The 21,165-nt window shown below is 56.8% G+C and overlaps 1 protein-coding gene across 1 annotated transcript in view; it reads left to right on the top strand.

Moving 5' to 3' along the window:
* Ube2g2 (ubiquitin-conjugating enzyme E2G 2) overlaps positions 1–6,987 on the top strand; it is a 40,244-nt gene extending 33,257 nt beyond the window's left edge. Inside the window, exons 4-6 of the mRNA XM_005375900.2 lie at positions 1,826–1,944; positions 4,262–4,402; positions 5,469–6,987. Of these exons, the coding sequence (XP_005375957.1) occupies positions 1,826–1,944; positions 4,262–4,402; positions 5,469–5,581 (373 nt within the window). The 3' untranslated portion in view covers positions 5,582–6,987. The remainder of the gene's footprint in view (positions 1–1,825; positions 1,945–4,261; positions 4,403–5,468) is intronic.
* Positions 6,988–21,165: the final 14,178 nt, after the last annotated feature.

Here is a 21,165-nt window from a genome sequence, read left to right as displayed (position 1 = left end):
GGTTCTTTTGAGACAGGTCTGGCTGTGTAGTTTAGGCTGGCCTGGAACTTGTGGCGATCCTCCTGCCTCAGAGTTCCAAGTGCTGTGATTATAGGCGTGTGCCACCACCACACTCTGTGTCCAGTGATTTCTCCTCCTTCAGTATCTAGCTGTCACTGGGCAGTTCTGCATTCTTAGCAAATTCACATACTGAAGGTTGTTCAAGGTCTTTCAAATGACTCTGATATGTATTGCATTAGTCAGTTCCCTGTTGCTGGGACAAAATATGCCAGTAATTTAAGAAGGGGCTTCTTTTGGCTCATGTTACAGAGGGCTCAGTCGGCGGTTGGCTGCCCCAAGGCAGAGCTGGCTTGGAGGGGCATGGTGGAGGAAAGCTGTCCTCTGTGGCTGTAAGGAAGTGATGGGTCCCTGTCCAGTACGAATTGCTGAGTCATTACGGTAGGGGTCTAACATGCTGAAGCCCAAAGAAACAACAGCCTGTCTTCCAAATGACCACCCCCGCTTCTTCTCCCCTCCGCCCCGATTACAACCTTCTCTTACCCTTCCCGCAAGCATGCACGTGAGGGAAGCCCCAGTCAGCTCCTAGTGCGTTACTGAGCCCGCCCCTCAAGCCCAGCTCCTAGCCAGAGTCCTCATAAACCCCAGTCTCTCGCGTGTGGGCAAAAGAGCGAAGGGGGGGCGGCAAGGGGCAAGATCGAAGTCTTCTAGGTTACACCCTCAGTGACTGGCTGAGCCAGGCCCCGCCTCCAACAGCACGATCTGCCTCGAGACCACCCCTGGAGGCAGTGTCGCCCCTATGACCTGGTGGCCTTCCAGAAAGCCCCTCTTATGAGCACGGGGGACTTGCGGGGATGCTCTAGAGCTAAACCACAGCCTGTTTCGGTGTTTTTCCTGCCATTCCTGAGCTTCCCACTGGATTATCCACTGTAGGGAGGGGTTGGTCTCCCTCAGATGCACTGCAGTGAGGCTGGTAGCCGTCACTCTTACCCTCTCCTGCTGCCGTCGGGCTTGCTGCCCCCACAGAGGGCTTTAATCCTCCAGAAGACCATTTAGCTGCTCAGTCATCTCTGCCACTGGCATGTGAGGATGTGGTTCCTGGGGCGAGCCTGTGGCGTCACAGTGTGGGTGGGGGCTGATGGGTGCTTGCGGCCTGGCCTTTTGCACCGAGGGAACCAGGTATCTCCTGTGCTCTTCATCTGCTGCTGCTCCCCGCCGCCCGCCTGCCTTTCCCCATCCCTTTCCCTTTCTTGCTTTCCTCCTTTCTTTCTGTTCCTTTCTTTCTGTGCCAGGGTCTTCACACGGAGCTCCATATCCCCAGCTCTTTTTTATTTTGAAATAAGGTCTCAGTCCCAAAGTTGCCCCGGCTGAGTTCAAACTTGAAATTCTCCTACCTCAGTCTCACAGTGTTACGTGCTTCTTACATAAAGTTACAAAAGTCACTTCTTAGGCATGTTCAGAAATGTTAAATAGCCTGTGAATATGTTTCTTAACCCTGCATTTGTGTAAGTACCATAGATTCTAGCTGACCGCCAGCCCTACTCCACACTTTTGTCCTCTCGCGTGGCTGCACCACCGTCCAGAGGGGCAGACTCCCATGGGCCCTGCTGCCACCTGTTGCTTTTGTGAATGCCACTGGGTGTCTGCACCTGCCTGAGACTGGCAGCAGCTGGAATGGCAGAGAGAGACACACTGTTGTTCAGAGAGGAGTGTTGAGGTTATTTTTTTTCATGACCGTTTAGAAACAGAAGCATCCTGTCCTTTGAGAATTGTGAGCACCGTTCCAGATTGCACTTGAGCTCCTGACTGCCTACTCCCTGTCTTCCAGGGGCCCTGAAGATACCTGCTTTGAGTTCGGTGTTTTTCCTGCCATCCTGAGCTTCCCATTGGATTATCCACTGAGTCCTCCAAAGATGCGCTTCACCTGTGAGATGTTTCACCCCAACAGTGAGTGTTTCTATGTGTGGGTTGTGGGCCCAGTGTCCCCAGCTAGCATGGGTCCTGCCTTAGTTATGGTGGAAATGGAAACCAGAGAAAGAGGAGGCAGAGCGCAGCTGTACAGGGCTCCAGCAGTTTCATCACGAAGACTCCAGCCTGAGGAAAGGGGCTTGCCCTGGCTTGGGGTCAGGTGGGCCACCCACGGCAGCAGGAGGTCGGCTGTCAGGGGTCCAGCTGGCCATTACCGCCAGGCTGGTCTGTGAGCATGTAGACAGACATTCCCGAGGTGCAGATGTGTGTGCGCACAAAATGAGAGTCAAGCTTTGTCCTACTTCCAGTTATCCATTGGACTTCTGGAGGCCCAAGGAAAGTCATGGTTTTTACCCAAAACCGTTTCTAAGTCCCTGTCTGCCTCAGAAGGGAACACAAACCATGCTTTTGATGAGCGAGAGGGTAAGAGCCCAGGAGCTTGCTTGTTCTTTACCACTCAGCTGTACATCCAATAAATGTTGTAATGTTCAGATAATTAAATCGCTTTTAAATTTTGCCTTATTGTAAATGGGTGTTTTTATTTTAGAAAAGTGTATTTTGAGAACTATTCTGCAGGTGTACGATATCACAAAGATCAGTTGGTCAGTAAAAACGCATAAGAAGTCATTCTGCCTTTCCTGGGGCTGCTGGGTGTGGTGGTGACCCAGCCCGCCTGAGGGCAGGGCAGCCACTGCTGCAAGAGCCACCCAGGTTAATCCCAAACCACTTGAAGGGCCAGGGCCCTGCCAGGTGGTGAGTGCTGGCCACCTGCAGGGAGAGGCGGCCTCTGGTGACTGTCCTGGGGGCTCTGGTGTGAAGCAAGGGGAGAGGAGCGGCGCCAAGCTGGCTGTGGGCCAGGAGTCAGTGTTAAGAGCGGATCTCCCTCCAGGAGCAGGGCCGCGTCCTTCCTTTGAAGGACCCGGTGGGGGTGCGGGAGCAGCACAGCGTCCTCCTGGAGCGGGAAGCTGAGTGTGGGCGCTGATGCTGGAGTCATGTGGGTGGAGGTGCAGTTGATGAGACCCGGAGAAAGGGCCAGTGGGGAAGACACCCCGCTTTTGAGTGTCTCGGGTGCGTAGTCCCTGCAGAGTGCCATCACCGCGGGGGAGGTGGGTGGCGCTGAAGTCGAGAACTGGTGTGTGCAGGTCCTGTGGCAGCCTGCATGGTCCTGAGAGCTCTGGTGCCCAGATTCCGTGTATGACTGTAGACAGCCAGGTCCAGGACCAGTGTCCACCTGGCTTCTCTTGTAAGGAGAGGCGGTGGGCAGCTCCTGGGCAGCGAGGAAGGCCAAGGGGCGGGCACTAAAGAAAAGGCCCTTTGGAGATAAATGACAGCCATCAGTGTCTGGGTTTACGTGAAATTCCGAACTCATGAGCTAAGGTGAATTAAATGTTACTTTGAGTTGTCGTCTACGACCTCAGTGGCTTTTTATAATTTTACTGCCGAGCTTACCCAGATGGGTTACTGTGTGTGTCTGACAGTGTGTCAGATCTTCCCAGGCTTCCCAGTGGATGTGAGAGGAACATGTGCTTAACTTCCCAGCAAGCACTGCGCCCGGCTGTGCCCTGGAAACTGCCTCCCTCCTGGCTGCGGGGTCTGGGTAGCACGGGCACCAGGCGGGGACGGGTTAGATCAGACACACTGACCTCCAGGTAGTGCTGATGGTGGCTTTTCTATTAGAGTAGTGCTGGGCTGGGGATTTAGCTCAGCGGCAAAAGCGCCTGCCTGGCAAGCGCAAGGTCGTGAGTTCGGTTCCCGGTACCGGAGAAAAAGCAAAAAAAAAAAAAAGTAGCAGTGCCATTCTTTCTCTGGATTTGAAGTAATTCCAGTTGCTTTGTCCTAGCCCTGTGAACATGTATTTTACCCAGTGGAGCTGAGGTATTTAATGGTAGAATTAGTAATGTCTATAAAATCTGGCTCTGAAAAGTATTTTGAATAATCCTAATTTCAGTGAAATAACTGCCAGATCACCTTTCATTCACTGTCTTTTTGGAGACAGTGTGTAAGGACATCTAGGTAGAGTTCTTTTACAACTGGTCAGAGCCGGACAGGCCAGCCCAGAGTCCCTGTCAGCAGGTGTGCAGGGTTCTGGGAGGCCCAGGCAGGCCAGGCCTCAGCTGCAGGCCACACCAGGCTGGTGCAGATGTGGAGCGTGCCACTCGGGCCCTGACTCTTCTCCAGCTGTGCGGACAACTCGAGTTTGTCTGCACCCCTTGTTCTGTACCTGTGGAACCCGCCCCAGCACTGTGTTGCCCAGGGCAACACTTGAGGCTCACCTGGCTGCCTCTGACCCTTGCAGTCTACCCCGATGGCAGAGTCTGCATCTCCATCCTCCATGCGCCAGGCGACGATCCCATGGGGTATGAAAGCAGCGCTGAGAGGTGGAGCCCTGTGCAGAGCGTGGAGAAGATCCTGCTGTCGGTCGTGAGCATGCTGGCAGGTAGGCCGACGCACGCCTGGAGTCCCTCGTTCAACCCTCTCTGGGTTTTATTTCTTTGTAATTAACCTATGGATATTATTTTAATTTAGTGCTGCTTGTCTCCACTTCTCCAATTGTAAATGTGCTTTTCATAATTATAAATTCTAAAAATGGTATAGTGTCATGTAGCAGTGGGAACCATGATGGACCATTCTCTAACCCTTGGGCATCTTGTTCATTCATTAGGCATTTACTGGGCTCCCACCATGTGTCTCACACTACACTGGGGGTATAAAGCTCCATGTGACAGAGGCCCATGCTGCAAAGCTCCACATTCTAGGGAAACTTTGCAAATCCACCAGGAGCTAAAGGCCAGGGTGGTAAATCACAGCAGGCTCACAGAGCACTTCCTGGGATGAGTTGAGGATACCAGGAGTTAAAGGAGGAGTGAGGAGAAGGCATTTGGGGTGAAGGAAACAGCTGGGCCATGGTGGCAGCGGCTGAGCTGGTGGGACACTGCCAGATCTGTAGCAGGAGCCAAGGCTTGTGGAGAGGGGCCTCCAGACGTGAGCTGGGCCGGTGTTCCAACATCCGTGGGTGTCCCAGCGGGCATGATGTCATTGACTATGACTCAGGAAGCCATGCCTGCAGCACTGGGCAGGTCACAGTGTGATTGGAAGAGGGCCTAGGCCTTGTGGGTTGGGAGTCAGCAGCCTCCAGGAGCCCAGCCAAGCATCAGGGGTAGGTGGCAGGGTCTGAGAGTGCAGGCTGTTGGACTTCTTCTCACTGGTATTCAGGACTCATGTTTTTGCTGTGAGGGCCTGGGTCAGGGGTATGGAGGAGCCTAGAAGTTGGGGTGCAGGAACGAGTGACCCACCCACCTAGCTGAGCAATAGGAGAGCTGTCCCAGTGGCCAGCTGTGGGAGCTGTGTGCCTCCCAGCAGCTCCCTCACATCGGTCTTGGCCTCCCTGCAGGGACAGCTGAGAGGGCCCTGCGTGTCCCCAGAATGTCTCCTGGAGGGTCCCCGGCATGTTCAGGGGAAAGGATGCTCTCCTCAAGCTGCTCCCACCTTCCCTTGTCTTTCAGAGCCCAACGACGAGAGTGGTGCCAACGTAGATGCTTCTAAAATGTGGCGGGATGACCGTGAGCAGTTCTACAAGATTGCCAAGCAGATTGTACAGAAGTCCCTGGGGCTCTGAGGCTGTACCCCCCCTCAGGCACACGCGCACCCACAGAGCCGTTCCAGCCTGCTCCTGCAGACCCTCAGCAGCAGTGCTGCCATGCTGGCACTTACAGCACAGGCAGCTTACAGAACCACCTGCCGCTGTCTCTTACCGTTCCACCCAGACAGGCCTTTCTCCAGGACCAGCGGCTCACTGCTTATTGCAGTGCCTCAGGGTCCACCCTGTTGTCACTACCTCCTTCCTCAGCAGTGTGGCTGCAGCTTCCCTCCCCTCCCGGGGCACAGGCTGACCCTTGGGCGGACAGGACACCGGCTAGGCTCCTTGCAGAGACTCGTGGCCTTGGTGGAAGCAGCGGGTAGAGCTGTGGGCCCCTTGTAGGTGCCTAGTACGTGTGCTCGGAAGATGTCTGCTTCCTTTCTCGCCTAGTACTTACCAGCAGGGCCTGTTCTCACAGCTGCTACTGCGTTCTCATCCTTAGATGTCCTTCCAGGAGACGCTTTGGAAATGCATCTGTGAGGAACAGGGACTCAGAACATGAGGTTATTACTGGCTGCAAGACTGAAGGCTTCTGGTTGCGTTTTAGAGGTTGGCACTCAGGTCCTTGTTACTGGCACTCTGCTAGAGAGCAAGCTTGAGAAGAGCGTTAAAGTTCCAGTGATGTTCTCTCCTGGATCCTGCAAAAGTTTCCCTTTTTGATCTAAAGCTAAGAAGCACCAGGGTTCCGCTCTGTACTTTGCGGTTGCGCCAGGAAGCCCGCTGAGGGTCCTGTGTGATCTGTGACTTGGATGTGGTCCGAGTGGCCCTTTTAGCAGACAGGGCCAAGCAGCTCAGTGCCTGGAGGAGGCCCATACAAGCAATAAGACCTGTCTCGTGCAGGAGCAAACACCCGGCCTACTCCAGGTAGGTTCCATTTAAATAGGAGTTTCTATTTTTAAAATAAGAGACAGCGTGGGAGACATGCAGTAGGTTTCTCTTCATGCTGCCTTCTCCTCCCTGTTGCTGATGTGGCCTGTGCACTCTTGCCTTTTTGCTGGGGCCTCTCATCTCATGGTGTGAACAAGCCCCGGTCCAGGGCTCTGTGGGGCGCTCTGTGGAGCCAGGTTCTTCCTTCTTGGAGGGAGTTGTTCACAGCTGAAATTCAGTGTGGAGACTTGTGTCTGAGACAGGTGGAGGAGCGGGCATTATACCTAAAGAGTATTTCCCGACGTGAAGGAGACATAGCCCTCTGTGTGTGTGTGGAGGGGCTGGGTGGGGCAGGGTCACCTGTAGGCTTCTGTGGGCGGTGGAAGAGAGGCAGTCTCTTTACAAAACAAAGTATTTTTATTCATTTGTATTTATTAAATGAAAAATCCCATGTTGTCCCTCTTCTGTGGTGGAATTTATTTACTGTTATAAAATAAAGTTCTATATTCTCCCTCTTCTGTGCAGTGTTTTTCTTGGTTGTGCCTGTGTCACTGTATGGGCACCTAAGCCTTGCTTGCTGGCCCGAGCTGGCTGGAGCTGTGGCCACTGCTTGTCCTGTGTGGTATCGCTGCCTGTGAGCATGTGCGCGCGCACCCCCCCCCCCATCGCCTCTGTAAGAGCTGCTTCTGCAGACTTGCACTTCCCTGAAGAGGGGGTTCTTCATGGTGTGACCTTTCCTTCCTGCTCCCTGGCCTCTCGGGTTCTCTGTGAGGACCATACGGGATGTGGACATAGGAGAGTCCTGCTTGCCTCTCACTGAACGTCAGCAGCAGCAGTCGTAAGGGGGGCTGGAGGCTGGTTCCCGGGGTAAGTCCGCCGGGTGTTCGGGTCCCACTGGGGCCTTCTGGTTTATCCTAATCCCTGCTGTGAAGCTGCAGTCATTGCTAAATCTGCTCTGCTCCTGCTGGTTAGCTGTGCTGGTTTTCTGCAACAGTTTGGTCTGTCTTGGTTGTGTGTCATCCCTTGCTTCCCCCTAAGGTTGGTTCCAGAACCCATGACTGTGGCTGCAGCTCTCCTGCCCGGTGTGGCTCCAGCTCCGCCCTGGGCTGTAGCTTCAGGTCCCCTTCAGGCTATGGCTTCCTGGACTCCTGCACCAGCTTTGGCTTCTTCCAGGTTGGTTCTGGGTGGGTCAGGTGATCCCGTTTTTGGAGAGAGCCCTGCCCTCTCAGCCACAGTTCCTCGTAAAATTCCTCAGCTTGCTCTCGTGCCGGGCAGAAGCGCCCCTGTGCCCACTGCTGGCCGGTGGCACAGTGTCAGCTGCTGTGTCTCAGGAGTAGTGACCCTGCAGGGTCTCCCCCCGCCCTTTGCTGCCGCACTACAGAGAAGTCACTCCCTGTGCCCCTGGCTGTGTGCTGGTCCCCAGCCTGGTGTCAGCAGAGCTCCCCTGGGAAGGCCATTTGCCTTGGGCCTCTGTGTTCCCACACCTCTGGCTGTAACAGGCCTGACATCTGGAGCCAGAGTTCCTTGGGGTGGAGGAGCTGAAGTGTCCCCTGCCAGTCCTTCTGTGTAAGTCACACATCGAACCATGCCCTGCCCATGTAGCCCAGACCCAGCGTGTCCCACACCCAGGCCCCTTCACCCAGCTTCTCCTGCCGGACCCAAGACGCTCAAGTGCTCCCTGCTCTGCCTGTACCTGGAAGTGCCCGGCCGACCACCCTCGCTCCCTGGCAGCTCTATGCTCGGCAGGACTCTGCTGCCAGCACCATGTCCCCTTGCACAGCTCCTCTCCCTGAAGTTTCCTGTCTGGATGGCAGGGTGGTGTGCCAGCCCCTGAGAGAGTGAGGAGCAGGGCTGTTGAACTCAAGAGTTCTGTCCACGTCCGCACCGCCACCTACCGTGTCTGTCCTTGGAAGAGTACAACACGTGCGGTAGCTCGCTTCACCCTCGCTCCCTCTTGGACTAGATTTCCCATCTCAGGTCAAGTGGGTGCTGTGGGTGAAAATCTGTCTCCCTCATCATGGCGTGGAGATTGGCCTGGAGTTGAGAAGGTATGGCATCCTTAGCCTGGTGATGGGGTGGGGGCTGGCACAGGGAAACCCTGTCCCCAGCTCCCAGAGAAGGTGCCTGCCGCGTACTTGGAGGTTTGCCTGGTGGGAGGTTATTGGAGGTTCACTGAAGATTCCCTGCTCAAGCCCAGGGCTCCAGCGTGGGGTGTGGGGTATCCTGTGTGCCCCTCATGCTGGGTCTGCTTAGTGCCAAGCTTGGTGCTGGCTCTGTGCTGGGTGGAAGCAGGGGTGTGGGTGTGAGGGTCACGAGGGAGGCAGGTGCTATGAACTGGTGTGTAGAGGGTGGGGCTGGAGATGCAGGGTGGAAGGTGGGCGGGGAATGCTGCGGTCCTTCTGTGCCGGGACCTCTGTGCTGGCACTGACCTGTGCTTGGCGAGCTGGCATGCTCTGGGCACTGGCTAGCACAGGCACTGCTTTGAGAGCCCCCAGGCACCGCCACCCAGCTTGTCCTGATCCTGGCAGGGCCCGGCTGTGGCGGGGTGCTGTGCCCATGCGGCCCAAGGAGGCTGCTCTGGGCTACCCGGTCCTGTGGAGCTGCAGATTTGGAAGCTGCCTGGGGCACGGGTAGGGCTGTCCTGCCCGCACACTCAGGTGGGAGAGGGCAGGGATGGCCTCAGGAAGCTGGAGGAAGAGAGGAGGGACAGTGCATGTGGGTCCTGTCTGTGGGTAGAGGCCGAGGTACGGGGTTTTCTGTGGTCCACCTCGTGGCTGTGAGTGGGTGGCCTGGTGCTGTGGCCCAGTGTGAGGGGTTAAGGGACCTGCTGGAACCTGGCGTTGGCAAGCGAGGTGACTCACTGGTCTTGAGAAGTGCTTTGAAGACAGGACCCTCTGCCAGGGGCCCTCCCAGTCAGCCTGTACTGAGCCCTCAGCTGCCCTGTCCCACCAGCTTCCCGGGTGGCCGGCAGTTGTGCTGGTGGGAGGGGTCAGGGAGTGACGGCTGCCGGCACGGGGCCCACCTCAGGCTGGGGTGTTGACGGGTGCAGGGGCATGGTGTGCTTGGGCTGCTGCGCGGCCAGTGGGGACAGTCATGCCACTCCTCCCAAGCTGGCGTGTGTGTATGCATGTTGCACTTGTATGCATGTGCGTGCGCATGTAGCTTCCTGGCAGAGGACCTGACGTTGGAGCTGGTTCAGGGGAACCAGAGACGTGAGGATTGTCCTTTGCGGATGGGTCTTTGAAATCCTGGTGCTGTGCCAGGGAGCTGGAACCGTATGAAACAGCACAGTGGAGGGCAGAGCGGGCCAGGCACTCTTGGGTTTTCCCTGTTGGAGCAGTTCCACCTGGCAGGCAGCCGGGCAGCAGGGCAGGGGCCGGGCCGCAACGTGGTCTCCACACTTGTGGGCCACTTCTGAGCCCCTGCTGTTGGTGCAGTGTGTGCGTGTGTGTGTGTGTGACACAGAAAGACAGAGACAAAGACAGACAGAATGCTGGGGGTCTTGAGCCTTGGAGCACTCCTGGACAGCACTCAGCCTGTCCTTTCCTGTGGCCTACTCAGGCTCTGTCTCCCCATCCGTCTGTCTCCATCTCTGTCTCTCCTTCTTTTGCAAGGGCTGTCCGGTTGCCTCAGCCCTGGCCGTGAGCGACAGGAGCTGCCCCTGGACCTGTGGCTCCTGGGCTAGGTGCATGCATGTGGGTGCTGGGCGTGAGTAAAGCAGGGCCGATGGGCACCTCAGCAGGCACACCCCAGAGCAGCCTGCGCCGGAGCTGGGACTGAGCTGCGTTCTCCCACGGTAAGAAGCTGACCCCGACAACTGTGGTCAGAACAGGCACGTGCCCTTGCCTAGCTGCTCCTGGGTCTATCTGCAGAGTCCCCGGGGCCAGGCGATGATGCCTGGCACCCTTTCGAGCCCACTGTGCTGTGTTCCCAGGCTGCGTGGGATGGTGACCCCCATGTCCCCTTCAGTCATGGCCACAGTGACTCCTGCCGTGTCACAGGGCTCTGTGAGGCCACATGCCCGAGCTGATCACTCCTGAGTCTGCCACACCTCTGGTGCCTCTGGGTCTCCAGCTTATGGGTGATGGGAAGGGCCTTGTGGGTGACAGGAGGGGACTTGGGAGCGGTCCCAGGTACATGGAGCGGGTCCCACGGTAAATCCCCCTGCCTGTATACATCGTAAATCAACTCTTGGTCTCGCAGCCGACTGGTTCCAGCATCATCTGAACACCGGAGTCCCTGGAGCCTTGGGCACCTTACTTAGGATGGGGCCAGGTTTGCATGGAACCTGCAGACCTCCTCCCATTGCTTCTGGTCTCTCGGCAATGTGTCATGCTCAGTACGATGCACATGCTGTGTGTACAGTGGTTACCCTGTGTTGTTCAGGGAACAGTGACAAAAATGATGCATATGTGTTCCAGACAAATGCAGGTTTTCTCCCTGTGTTTTTGATCCGTGGTGGATCGATCTGAGGTGTGGAGCCTGTGGATGCAGAAGGCCCACTGTGTAGACACACGTGCATATGCACACATGTGCACTCATACCTCCTCCTGGTCGTTTCCTCTCCTCCGATGCCCCCACCTTCTCTGGCCAGACTTTGGAAATCTCAGAATTTTTGCCTCCTGTGCAGCCACGCAGTTCAGCGCAAGTGCGGCAGCCGGGAGAATAGAGAGGAAGGAAAAAGCAGAAAAACCAAGGGGTTCTCCTCCACCACGTTTGTGCAGCCGTGGCCCCTTCTTCCAGTTCCTTTGGCCAGAAGTGGGGTTCCCCTCTTGGGGTTCCGACCTCTGCTGCTGTAGCAGGCCTGTCCTGGATGGCCTGCCTGGGAGGGCCGGGAGGAGGATGAGGGGAAGAAAGGATGGGGAGCGCCTGTGGTCCTGGCGTGGCTGTCTCTCTGCTTGGCCCTCTGGGTAGATTGGTGGATTCCCCTAGCGTTGCTCTCAACATTGGCCGGCCAGTGTTGCAGCCCAGCCACCTCTCCTGTGAGCCAGAGCCAGAGGAGCGTAGCTGCGGTGCAGTCGCACCCTGGCGTGGGTCACCGTCCACGTTCAACTCCCATCCAAAATCTGCATTGCCATCCACTCAGTGAGGTCCTAGCGGTGTGTCCTGAGCTTGTGGTTGAGCCCAGTGGAGGACAGAGGCTCTGGGGCTCACTCCACCTGGGGCAGCATCTTGGGCAGCCACATGGATATTGTGAGAACTCTGTCTTCCTCCTTGTCTTCCCCTGTTCCTAAAGCTATGACAGAATAGCACATACTGGGGGATTAGAAAGAACAGACATCCACTTTCTTGCAGTTTGGAGGCTGGCGTCCATGGCCTAGGGCCCTGTAGCTTCTGTTGCTGGGGAAGGAAGAGGCTGCTGGTCTCCAGAGTGGCACCAGATGCTGCTCCCTGGAGGTGAGGAACTGTGTCCCTGCATGGCGGGAAGGGTCAGCGAACTGGACTGTGCGCAGCCTCCTTTGTGGAGTCCTAGTCCCGCCAGGGGAGGAGCCTCCTGCCATAATTGCCTCTTTAAGGGCTGGCCTCAGCGCCCTCACGATTCTGGAGGGGACAGTCACAGTGCAGCAGGCCTCTATCAGCTCACTGACGGATGCTGACTTCCATCCTAATGATAGCCTTGGGCTGCCTGTGTGCTCTTAGATTGCAGTTTATGGAGTCCATGTTTTCCCACCTCACTGACGCTTCCTTCCTTCCACTCCTTCCTCTTCACGCTGGTCCAAATTGTAGTAACTCCCACGTCTCAGTTCCACTCCCCAGCTTCTGTGCTCTCTGCTGCTGTGCTTGTGTGTGTTACTTCTGCAAGCAGTACACAGCGCCATTGTCTAGTGTGACGACTTCTGCTTTGAGCAGGCAGCTTCTGTTAATGAAGAGATGAGTGGGAGCCGAGCTGCCCATGCTCTGCCCGTGCTCTGCCTGCTGGCCCAGGTCTGTACTGCTGCTCTCGGCCTGAAGGACCCTCCTGCACTCCTGCTGGACCAGAGCTCGCGTTTGGAGTTTATTGGTCCGGCTCTAGGGTTCTGGCTACACAGATTTTCCTTTCAGCTCTGTGGAGAGGACGACGTTTTCTTCTGACCTCGCAGAGCCAGGGCATTGCTGTGTACTGTTACTTTCCTGCACGGCTTCCAAGGTTCTTTCTTCCCTTCTCAGCAGTTTGCCGTGGTCTGTCTCTGTGTGCTTAAGCTTATATCTATCTTGCTTAGGACTGACTGAGCTTAAATTTGGGAATGTGCACCCATTATTTCTTCAGTATTTTTCCCTTCCTCCTCCTCCTTCCTCGTCTCCTTTTTTTTTTTTTTTTTGAGACAGTCTTGCCATGTTGTCCAGTCTAACTTTGAACTCTCAGCGATCCTCCTGCCTCAGCCTGCCGGTTGCTGGGATTACAGGCGTGTGAGCCCTCTTTCTTCTGGTGTCTAATACATTCTTTGTTTATTTTTTGCATCCTAAACTCTGCATAAGAGTGCTGATCTTTTATGCAGTGGTGCTGAACTGTACATTTGGTTTCCAGCTCCTGCAGGTCTGGTCTGAGGGATGTGGAAGGTGCTCCCCATGCCTGTCCCACTCCACAGGACTCTGAGCCCCAGCTGCGGCTCCTGTCAGGGACCAGCGTAGGTGTGGCCAGGTGGGTCCAATGTAGACCTTCCTCGAGGGTGCCACTCACTTTCCCATGCTGGGTATCAATCAGCTGCTGCCTGCAGGCCCCAGAGGAGCTGTGGAGTCCTCATACTGGCATGGCCAGGACTTCAGTGTCCCTGGCCCATCGGGCCACTGCTCTGTGTTCCCATTGACCCTGGGCAGTTGTTCTCTGTCGCTGCCCATGTGCCCACTGGGCACAGATGTGAGGTCCCATCTTCCTAGCAGCTCCCTCCCTGCATCCTCCATGCATGCCCCGCACTCGGTGGTCTGGCTTCAGGCCCCAACTCTTCCAGCGAGGCTCCCTGCCTTTCCCTGCCTAGGTCCCAGTTGTGGGGACCTGAGCATTCGTCCAGGAAAGGTGGCTCTGAGGACTGTGGCTTGCCCCACCAGCATCCTCCCAGTGACCATAGTCTTCACCCATCCTTTGTGGCCTGTATGAGTAGCTCTCTGGACCTGGGACAGAATGGCTGCCACACACGATGTGGTTGGCTGGCCCTAGGCTGGAGCTTGACATGAGGTGGATGTCATGGCAGAAGGGGAGCAAAGCAGCTCTGGTCACGGCGGCTGGGAGGCAGGGCACAGAGGAGGCACATCAGCGAGGGAGACCCCCAAAGGCCCTCCTCCACCCAGGCCCACCTCCACATGGCACACTCAGCCACGTGAGCACCGGTGGATTGATCCACTAGGGAGTCTGGCACCTCAGGGCCCACTCATGCTCCAGGAGCCTCCTAATCCAGCCCTGCTGATGGGGAAGGTGCCCTGGCACGTGGCCTGTACACAGGTGCCTGGGTGCTCGTCCAGTGGTATCCAGGGCCACGGCACCACAGCCCAGTGACAGGGCCATCTTTATTTTGTCTCGCTGTCTCAGAGCCAACCACGTCACTTGAGGGTCTGAGCAAGTGAAGGGGGGAATGCTGGCTGCTGCAGTGTGAAGCTGGCCTTGCTCGGGACCGGGCGACGGCCTCACTCAGCACGCTTTGTGGGACGGGACACTCCCACCACGCCTGCCTCTCTACCTGGAGGAGGCCTTGGGTCTCACGGAGGGGACGTCTGCATGGACCCGGTCTCATTTGATGGCAGGCCTCCACCCCTCAAGGACAGCTCCTGGAGGGGCTTTGTTGTCAGCCATCTGCACGTTTGTCCCTCGGCCCAGGGGTTCCATCTGGACAGTCGCATTGACACCGATAGTCTCCGCAAGGAAGCAGGAGGGATAGGAGCCCCCCTGTGGGTGCCCGGACCTGGCATGGGCTGTGCTGGGGGAGCTGGTCAGCAGGCAGGAAGCCACTGCTGTCCCTGGGGCAAGCGCCCTGCAGGCTGAGCCTCGGAAGCAGGTGGGCCTTCAGTGACAGCACTGCTTCTTGGTGCCCAGGGCAGAAGGAGCCACCAGGGCAGCAGGGTCAGCGTGTCTGGGGCATGGGGACCGGTGTGCCCGGCTGGCCATGTATGCAGGGAGCCACCCCCAAGGCCTGTTGCCCTGGCCCAGCCTCCTCTACCCTGATGGCCATGTGAACAGGGTGGCCGGGAGGGCAGAGGTCCCTCGGGGAAGCAGGTGAGGTGTTAGGCAGTCCAGCGCCGGGCGGCCAGTCCCCTTCTGGAATGTTCTGTGTGCTGTGATAGGGAAAGCACAGAGAGCTGAGGACGGGAGGAGGAGTCTGCAGGGGCCCAGGCTGCGGTGGCCATGCAAGTCCCTGGGCATCAAGGAGGCGGGCCTCCACCTCGGGCCCCATGCATGGGACGAGGCCCAGGGCCCTAGAAGGGCCTTGGACTGAGAGGGATGGACGCCAGCCTGTGCACTGCGCTCCCTGGTCGCCTGGGGTGTGCAGCTCGCACAGCTGCATCCCAACCACTCCCAGAAGCCCCTGGCGCCCTCCGCTGGCATTGAGTCGATCAGATAGTGCCCACCTCCTCAACAGCACCCCATGTTTATGGGCCAGCTTCAAGTATTTTCCTGTACCCTCGAGACAATGATTAAAAAGTAATTAACCTAAATTTAGCCTGATTGTCATAAATAAATCAGCTACATGAATCACCTGTGACTTGCCAGCCCACACACGTCAGGCTACCAGGTGAACATCACCACAGGGGAGAGTTGGGTCCCTGGGGCTCCGCGCCTGGGAGGGCACCCTTCTATGTGGGCCAGTGTGTCGAGTCAGGCACAGGCGGCAAGGGGGCCCCAGGGAGCAGGCGTACTCCTGGCCTCAGTGGCCTGGGCGGTGGCCACCATGCCTAGAGCTGGGTTTGACGGAGGGCAGAGCCTGCCAGCTGGGCCTCCTGGCACTTCCCCCATGCCCACTCCAGTGGCTAAACCCTCTGCCTACCCTGGTGGCCCACCCGGTGGCCACAGGACCACACTGGGCCTCAGGAAGGGCCCCATAGGCTCCAAGGGGCCCCTGAGGCTGTTCGTGGCCACGTGTGCTGTAACCAGCAGGTGGCTTTGTGGAGACCTGGGCAAGGGCAGTTTCTGCTGGTCAGGATGTAAGGGACTTTCTGGTTCTGTACTGTGGTTGGCTCGTGGCCCTGTGCAGCCCCGTTCCTTTGCCGTCTCCTTGGAATCCCTTCCAGGCGGCCCCTCGGCCATGGCTCCTTCGGGGTTCCACTGTGCCCTGCACCCCCATTCTCAACCCTTTTTTGGTGTTTTCTCACAAGCTCCCTCTCCCAAACCCGGGTGTTGGCCCCTCAGGTCCCCCCGCCAGGGGTGTGTCTCATGCCCTGCTCTTCCCCCTTTGCCCTCTCCCCACCTGGGCCATGGCAGGGCCTTCGACAAAGAGAGAAGAGCTTTTTAGCCCTTGTGTAAAATCAGTGTGTGATCATTCTGGAGGAACTAGAGAAGATCAAGATTAGCAGGAAGACCCATGCTTTGTGGGGACGGCTGCTGCCCATGTCTGGTGCCCTGGTCTAAGTACATGTTCCATTTCCACACCTGGCACAGTATCCACTTCTCACAGATGTTGGGCAGAAGGGTGGGCTGTCCCTCCCCTGGCAGCAGCCTGTCTGAGTCCAGAGGGCTTTCTTAGCAGTGTGGTCTGCATGCTGACCCGTCCCTGACATCGAGGCATGCCTGGGTGGAGGCCTGTGCCCCTGTAGGCTCCATGCTCCTTGGCATTGGGGTCCTCAGCTGCCATGTGGAGCTTGGCATTCTGTGGCCTTGGTGGGAGGGCGTCTTTGCCACCCCAGATGCCATGGCTCAACCTCCCATGGTGTACCTGGTTGTTCTTGTGAATGGCTATGCAGCCGTGGGGAACAGACAGGCCAATGCCTGCCACACTGGATTTACCATCTAGCAAGAGTGTGTCCACTGGGATGAGGCCAGGTTAGTATCCCCGGGGCCTGGTACCATGCAGGGGCAAGTGTCCAGGGCCTCCCTCACCCACAGCCTACTTTGGTGTGGTAGCCATTGGCCTCCCAAGACCTTCCTAGGCTCCTGGCCCTGAGCAGGAGCGGCTCCCCTTCCTCTCTGTCCAATCCTGCCCACGCTCAGCGCATTAAAAAGCAATTTCAATTTTGACTGAGAGCTCTCAAGGAAGAAACAGAGAAGGTCAAGGCGGTATTCTGAACTCCAGGCAAAGCCGGGACAGATTTCTTCCCAGGCTCCTCAGGGCCCTCCCGGGGCCTCAGCCAGGGCTTCCCACTCTCTTCGCCCCTGCCGGATGCTGCTCCCCCACACTCGGGGCTCCCCCAGCCCCACAGCGCTTCCCTCCCAGCACCCACTGCTGTCCTTCTCTCTTCTCTTCGTGGTGCCAGAGCTGGAACACAGCGCCCTTCGTGTGCTGGGTAAGTGCTGCCCCACTGAGCTGCATGCCTCGCCCAGCCCCACTCCTAAACTGGACCCCAACACACTGCACCCCATTGCCCGCTTTCTTCTTTGTGTCTGCCTAACCTGGTACGGGGGACAGTGCCCAGCATGGTGGAGAGGCCCTGTAAATCCTTGTGGAATGAACAGCACATCGAGGCCTCTATTTTATGACCCAGATGCTATGCAGATGAAGGGCACATCAAGCACACGTGTGATAAGTGCCCACTGTGGGTTGGCAGTGACTTTCTGCTGGTGAACTATCAAATATATGGTGACTTTTTAATTAAAAATTTTTTTTACAGTAGAAAACCCATTGCCATGACTCTCCCTCAAATACCACCCCCCTTCAAATACACTTAGCATTCTTGGCACTTTCTGCAGCAGCTCCAGAAGTCCTGTTCCGTGTCTCATGAGGTGTGATAGAAAATAGGGTGAGTGCTGTCACCGTGTGCCACCTAACGGAAAGGCTCGTGAAAACACGACGCCGTGTCCTCGTACACCTGATTCTCCAGACCTAGCACCGTGTGACTTCCAGCTCCTCCCCAAAGTGAAAATGACCGTGAAGGGCAGACGAATCCATTCAGGACCTCCAGGCGCCCACAGCATCGAGGCAGCCAGGACAGCGCACCTAAAGACACTCAGGAAAGGGGACTCCAGAGCCGCTGCAGCGAGTGGCCAGGACGGGGGAGTGTGTGTGAAGCGAGGGGGAGGGCTTGCAGGGGGATTCCTTTACTGCAACAATGGGAACAGTTTGAAGCATTCACTGTATTTTTCGATCACCACTAGGTGAAGAAGCTTCCACCGCCCTCTGGCTTCACGGCCCACCTTCCTGGGTGTCTTTGGTTCTTACCTAATTCTGGTTTTGGCTGTGAGTCGAATCTGTTAATTCCATCTGTTAAATGCTTTGTTCCGGTGACTGTGCTAGGCACACTCGGCCCCGAGAGCTGTCCATGTCCTAATCTGGGCATGGCGAGTATGTTACCTGGCATGGCGAGAGGGACTTTGCAGGTGTTGAAGGTGAGAATCTTGAGACGGGGGTCTTTCCCGGAGCAGAGGGCTTTCCCGGCTGTCCGCCTCTGTGGAGTGGAAGCTGACCCCTGTTTTCTGGGGCTTGAGATTCTCTCAATTCAGCCTCTTAGCTCCCTTCTGCAGGTGGGCAGACGATGCCGGCACAAAAGTCTCCAAGTGCTGGCCTCCTGCCTTGGCTTTCTGTCCCCGCCGGGTCTATGCCCAGTAACCCTGTCTTGCTACCCCTTCGACCACTCTAGTGAGAGCCTTCGAATACTTCTCTAGCTCTGTAAGCTGTCTGAAGCCTGGTCCACCCCTCTTCAGACAGAGCCATATCTCTGCACACCAGCCTATGTTTTATTTAGTGCCCCACTGTTTTAAGTGCGGAGGGCGTTTTCCTTGCAGAGCTGTGTGTACACCCTTTCCTCCAGGTGACTTTCTGCGCCGGGCACTCCCGTAGAAGCTGCCCCGCCACTTGTGAGCAGATGACTCTGAGAAGCTCCAGCGGTCAAAATGAAGTGTGGACCGAGCCCGCCCTGAGCCTGCTCGTGCTGAGGTCGGAGCTGAGATGTTCTGGTCCCGAAGAACCTGGGCTTTGGGGTCAGGCAGGCCCGGTTTGGCCCTGGATCTGGCCGCTGGGCTGTGTGACATGAAGGGTTGCTTTGCTTGTTGGCACAGAGCCTGGCGCAGGGTGGGGCTCCGTAGGCACCCTCTGTTCTCCCTGGCATCGCTGCTATCGGTGCTGTCACTGTCTGAGGTGGTGGGCTGAACAGTCCCGGGCCCCCGAGGTTAGGATGCTTTTTGCAGGGTCTGTTGAAGGACCGTCCAGGCCGCTGTCCCCTGCTAGGTGGGCACTGCTGAGAGCTCCCCAGCCCAGCCACAGGTGAGAGGCAGGAGCTGGGGCCGCGGGGTGCGATCCCTCACGGGGAGCCCTGCTTTCATCTTTTATGGGCAGAGACGCAGGTTGAGACCAGTTGCCAGCTGCCTCATTAGCAACAGCGCTGCTGACGTCGCCTGGGTGTCTCTCACTTGAAAACTGGGAGTCACACTTGGAACATGTCCGGCTTCCTCCCCTTCAGCCACCTGGAGATGCAATCGCTGGGTGATCTAGATCCTATCAGCATTCAAAGCCACAGGTTCCTGTATTAATCACCTGAGGCAGCAGTGACTCACACAGCCTCTGCATCCTATGAGGTGGCTACCCTGTGGGTCAGACGGCTATGCATACCCATGCGTGCACACACATTGCACATGTACACACACTCATACCCATGCATGCACATGCTACACAAACATGCTCACGCACAACTCATGCACCGCATGTATGTACATGCACACAGGTATGCATGTACACAGACAGGCACACTCACAGGCACACAGTCCTAAACAAACAACCTACAACCGTGGGTGTACACGTGCAATACAGACATGAACACACTACAGGGCACTCGTATGCCCACGCTCCCCATGGAGAGAGAGGCACATACACTGGTGCACACACATGCGAACATTGTATCAGCCCTGTAGCGATGACATATGAAAATGAAGAGCTGTCACAAAGAAGCACCAAGAATGTCTGTTTCTGTGGCTCGATAACCCTAAGCTCATCACAGCTTTGTACAGTAAGGTGTCAGCAAGTTGTTACACGTAAAATATTTAAAATGTCATCATTCATTCATTCATTCTTTATTCATTCACTGCTCACCAGGTCCCAGGCATCGTGCTTGGTGCTGGACTGGTGGTGGGAAGACGCCGCCGGTGGCATATGGAGGAGCTGTATGTGGGCCCTGAGGGACGTCCCTGACTCTGTGACCAGGAGCCTTCCAAGCTCCGTGGGAGCCACCGAGGGCAGATTTTGCTCTCTGGTGACTCCGTGAGTGCAGGGCACACACACTCAGAGCCCAAGGGCATCCTGGGACAGGGCCTGGATCCCAGAATGTAGAGCATGTGACAGGCTGGCATGGCGGGCAGGGCCCGGGCATCCGTGGGGCATTCCTCATTTAGGTGCTTCCCTCTAATTGGCGCCTGCAGTTTCCGGTGAATTCCAAGGAGGCTCCCTGCCAGGCTCTGCTCCCGTGGGCTGCATTCTTGCCAGGGCTTGGTGTGTGCCAGGAGGAGCTGCTGGCATGGGCTGGTTTGGCTTCAGTGGTTCGGTTATCTCACTGGTGCTGACAGTTGTCACCCTCCGTATCCCCTCACACCAACTGTGCTGTGAGGACTCCACTCGCCCATCTGCAGAGGCCTACCTGGCATTTAGGTCTCCTGTGTACAAAACTCCACCAGCCACAGGGAGTTGGGAACTGCATTTCTTCCAGTAGGACTGGGGTCAACATCCAGTAGGAGCTGTATGCGTCGTCCTACAAGCAATGACATCTATGCAAATGGGGGTCGCAGTCAGGGCATGAGCGAAACGCCGCTCCATCAAGTTGCATTCTTGGGTCAGAAAAATGAATAGGATTGCAGTGGGCTCACGGTGGAAGCATCAGGTGTGCTTTTCAATCCCTGCCACCACTGAGCTAAGCTGGGGAGGCAGTGGGACCATGTGGTCGGGGAGTTCCTCCCCAACATTGTCCACTCAGGACCAGAAGAGCTGGGGCTGTGCCCAGTATCCCAGGGGGGTTCTGGGGTTTGGCAAGTCTGTCTTGAGCCTTGTGGGGCTCAGCGTCCCCAGGTCCACAGTGGGTGGGCAGCCCGTATAGGTGTCCATAAGTTCCTCAGCCTAGCAGGAGACAACCATCCACCCATCTGCCCATCCATCCATCCATTATCCACCTATCCACTCATTGTCCATACATCTATCCATCATTCATCCATCCATCCATCCACTCATCCATCATCCATCCATCATCTATCCATCCATCCATCCATCATCCATCTACTCACACATCATCTACTCATCCACCCATCTGCCCACCCACCCAGCATGAGCTGGTATCCTGCCCCACCTAGGCAGGAAATAGGTGCAGCTGGAAGACTGTGATGCATAATTTGGGGAAGATTTGGCAAAGGCTTCAGGCCTCATGAGCGGGCAGGGCTGTGCGGCCTAGCCCTGGGCATGGTCTCTGAGGACTCAGCGCCAGTCCAAGATGGTTTAGTTCCTGGATGCTGGACATGGCATGGGATTTGGCCATAGAGGCTCATGCTAGTAGCAGGGAGTAGGGGAAGGGTGAGGCTGGCTCTGTAAGGGTGCCCCAAGAGGCCACAGGCCCTGTCGCAGCTGGGAGGACTGGGGGCTTGGGTGGCAGCCAGGGCCTGTGGTCCT

Source organism: Chinchilla lanigera, unplaced genomic scaffold (genome assembly GCF_000276665.1).
Source record: "Chinchilla lanigera isolate Chin_1 unplaced genomic scaffold, ChiLan1.0 scaffold00006, whole genome shotgun sequence".
Classification (NCBI taxonomy): domain Eukaryota; kingdom Metazoa; phylum Chordata; class Mammalia; order Rodentia; family Chinchillidae; genus Chinchilla; species Chinchilla lanigera.
Note: the sequence above shows the minus strand (reverse complement) of the source record. Positions and strands in the feature narration are given on the sequence as shown.